The sequence below is a fragment of the Penaeus monodon genome, chromosome 35 (assembly GCF_015228065.2).
Source record: "Penaeus monodon isolate SGIC_2016 chromosome 35, NSTDA_Pmon_1, whole genome shotgun sequence".
NCBI lineage: Eukaryota > Metazoa > Arthropoda > Malacostraca > Decapoda > Penaeidae > Penaeus > Penaeus monodon.
The window spans coordinates 24,604,788-24,608,628 of NC_051420.1; the positions used below are offsets into that span (position 1 = coordinate 24,604,788).

At 30.9% G+C, this 3,841-nt stretch overlaps 1 protein-coding gene across 1 annotated transcript; it reads right to left on the bottom strand.

The window, feature by feature from the left end:
* Nucleotides 1-653: 653 nt before the first annotated feature.
* On the bottom strand, nucleotides 654-2,692 carry LOC119595135 (ER membrane protein complex subunit 1-like; the record flags this gene model as incomplete). The annotated part of the gene is given in 1 exon segment (XM_037944304.1): nucleotides 654-2,692. A coding segment is annotated over 1 exon segment (163 nt), but the record flags the coding sequence as incomplete, so codon positions are not given.
* Between the last annotated feature and the right edge of the window lie 1,149 nt (nucleotides 2,693-3,841).

Sequence of the window (3,841 nt, forward strand, 5' to 3'; positions counted from 1 at the left end):
GTGTGTGTGGTGTGGTGTGTGGTGTGTGGTGTGGGGTGTGGTGTGTGGTGTGTGTGTGTGTGGAGTGTGTGTGGTGTGTATGTGTGGTGGTGTGTGTGGTGTGGTGTGTGTGTTGTGGTGTGTGTGGTGTGGTGTGTGTGTGTGTGTGTTGTGTGTGGTGTGTGTGTGTGTGTGGTGTGTGGTGTGTTGTGTGGTGTGTGGTGTGTGTGTGTTGGAGATATTACAGAACATAAGAAAAGAAAAAAACAATATACAAAATCAAACATATAAACACTAGATAGACAATTATGGTTTCATTTTATTAATGAGACAAATTACAATTAAATAAAATACACTGAAATTCATTTTAAAATTTGGTGCATTTCATTATTCTGAATGTTTGCAATGCGTATATTATACAAAGAAAGAGAAGAAAGAAAGAGAGAGAGAGAGAGAGAGAGAGAGAGAGAGAGAGAGAGAGAGAGAGAGAGAGAGAGAGAGAGAAGAGAGAGAGAGAGAATATGCTGGAAAATAAACTAAGAATAGCAAGAGGAGGCAAAGAGGGAAGGAGAGATGGAGAGAGACTGAGAATGCTTACTGAAAAGACATTTAATCTCAAGGAAGCTTTTGTGACCAATTCTTTGAAAAATTTTATGCTTGAATAAAACACCTCATAATGACATTCAGATATATTTCTGTATAAGACAGGCAACCAGGAGTCCCATAGCATATACCTGGTATCATCGCTTTATAAACCCTCTTCTATTACCTTGCTTATGCTCAGAATCCATATACACTGCTATAGGTATTTCAAACATAATATATATCTCTAGCCTACTTATCAAAAGTGTCTGCACAACAAAACTGAATGCAATGATATATAAAAAAGAGGAGACAATAAATATTAACAAAGAAATTAACACAACAAAACAAAAATGATATCCAAGTCTACAGATTTGTATCAAATGGCAAATGACACATTTTAAAATGATACAAAAGGAGGCAAATATTCATATCAAACTGTAAAACACTGAAAATGAATAGAAAAATAATCCTGATTTCTCATGGTAACTCCATATAAGAAACAATGCAAATAACTCAGACAGCACTACAGAGAATGGAACCACACCAGAAATTGTGATATTCAAAAACCAAAAGGTGGAATTTCTGTCCTCAACCACTGGCATCAGTGAATGGGTTATGAGACCAAATACACATACCTTTAAAAAATATCCTACAGGAACATACATGGCTGTTATAGACACCTAAATATCTTCACCATCAGTTCTGGATAATTAGGATAAGCACATTCTTATCAGTGTATATACAAATGATAAACATCATACAAGATGACTTAAACCAAATACATTCATCTTATTCTCGGACTTGAGAGCATTCAGGCACTTTTATATGAGGGCAATGCATTTGAAGAAATTTTCTCTCGAGAACCCATTTACCTTGCTTGTACCTTTTCTTCAGGATGAAGTGAAAACATTCTGAAACTACATAAGGGTTGCCACTCTCAAATACAGCAAAACGAAATCTAAATACGAGACAAGTAGTGCAGAGTGGTTCTGCAATAGGGGTAAACCATTCATTACCTTAACGAAAGGGAAGCAGTTTACGGTAAAAAGAAAAAAATGCAGGAAAATAGGATACAAACTACAAAGTTTTATTACCAGAGAAAATAAAACAATATGGTATTAACATCTACATTACTCTAATATAACAGAATACAAGAGGTTTAAAAAAATATAAACAACAGTGATATTAAAGAATGATACTCTGCAAATACTAAAACTGAAGGTGGAATACAAATCTGGGCATATGAATGATTCAATTACTATTAATTTGTATCTCATTCATTACCTTTCAGTATTTAGCCTTCTGCATTTCCTTGTACAGATATGATGTAATTCATCTTTATTTGTCCCCTTTTCTTAATATCTCCCCTTTTCTTTGCATCTGCACTGAAATTCAACAAGAACAATAACATACATCTCACAAAGAGTCATACTACTTGTAATATGTAAAATTAACCTCACAAATTTCATTTTACAGAAATCACTTGCATATAATTACAGTCTCTCTTTTTGATTTTCTAGTTCTTACACTCCACAAAACTTTGCACATGAACATTTTCTTCTTGTTTTACCATATTAGGTAAATCTGTAGATTCGTGTCAATGACTATATACACAAGCCTCTTTCAGAGTAATGTGTCCAATATGTTAAAATGTCATCTACAACAAATATACACATCTCTCCTTATAAAAAGCAGCAGACTTTATATACACAACATACGGAAAAACCTTATGTTCTTCTTGCCATATGATCACAATGATATAAATATGAGAATATTGCATAAATCATGATCATGGATATGGGGGAGAAAGATAGAACAATGCAAAAAATAATAATATTCTGAATTTAAACATCAATAAGAATGGAACTTGTTAGATGACAAGACTGGAGGAGACTAGCTTGATGAATAATGGTTACATCCTATGTGCAAAAATGAATGCTAGCGTCAGGTGCTTTGGCTTTCACATTACTTCCAGGCCTGCTTGAGGGCCTTACGCTGTGCCAACTTCCGAGTGATGAGAGCCGCTGCTGAGAGAGCCAAAAGTGCCCCTAAGATGAGGTAGTGGTCAAAGTCATCCTTCAGAACATCAAACATCTTGCTTGGGAAAACTCTTGTGTAAAACAGATCTGTGGGATTAATATCATAAAATACATGATTAAATGACATATTCTAACAAATATATATAAAAACATATATATATATATAAATATTATATTATATATATATAATATAATATAATTATATATATATATCAATAAATATATAAATTATAATATATTATATATAATATATTTAAAATAATATACATATATATATACATATATATATTAACATATTTGAATATATATGCATATATATATATACATATATATACATATATATATAACTTATATTATTAATATATATTTTATAATATATATATAAATACATATATATATATACTATATATATAACATTATATATATATATAACATTATATATATATATACATATAATATATATACATAATATATATTTATACATTACTATAGATACATATAATATACAAATATATAATACAAAATATAATATTACACATAATATATATAATATACATATATATATAGACATATATATATATATTCTTATTTTAACGGGAGGTTCATGTCTGAGCCGCGGTGGTCACAGCATGATACTTAATTGTAGTTTTCATGTTATGATGATCTTGGAGTGAATACGTGGTAGGGTCCCCAGTTCCTTTCACGGAGATGCGGTGTTTACCTTTTAGGTAATCATTCTCTCTATTTTATCCAGGCTTGGGACATCACTACTTGGGCGGGCTTGGCCACCCAGAGGCTAGGTAGGCAATCGAGGTGAAGTTCCTTGCCCAAGGTCAGTAAATTGTTCACCGGCCTGGTGACTCGAACCCTCGAACTCAGATTGCCGTCGTGACAGTCTTGAGTCCGACAATCTAACCATTCGACCACCGCGGCCTTAATAATATGTACATATATATTATATAATATATATATATTTTATATATATATATATATATATATTATATATATGTATATAATGTATTATATATGTATATATATGTATAGATTATGTATTATATATATGCTTATATATATGTATATATAGGTATTATATATGTATATATATGTAGATATATATAAATTATATATTTATTTATATATATAGATATGTATAGAGTTATTTAGATAGAGTATAGAGGAGATAATTTATTTATATATATAGATATATAGATAACAGATGTTTATTGACGATATTATAT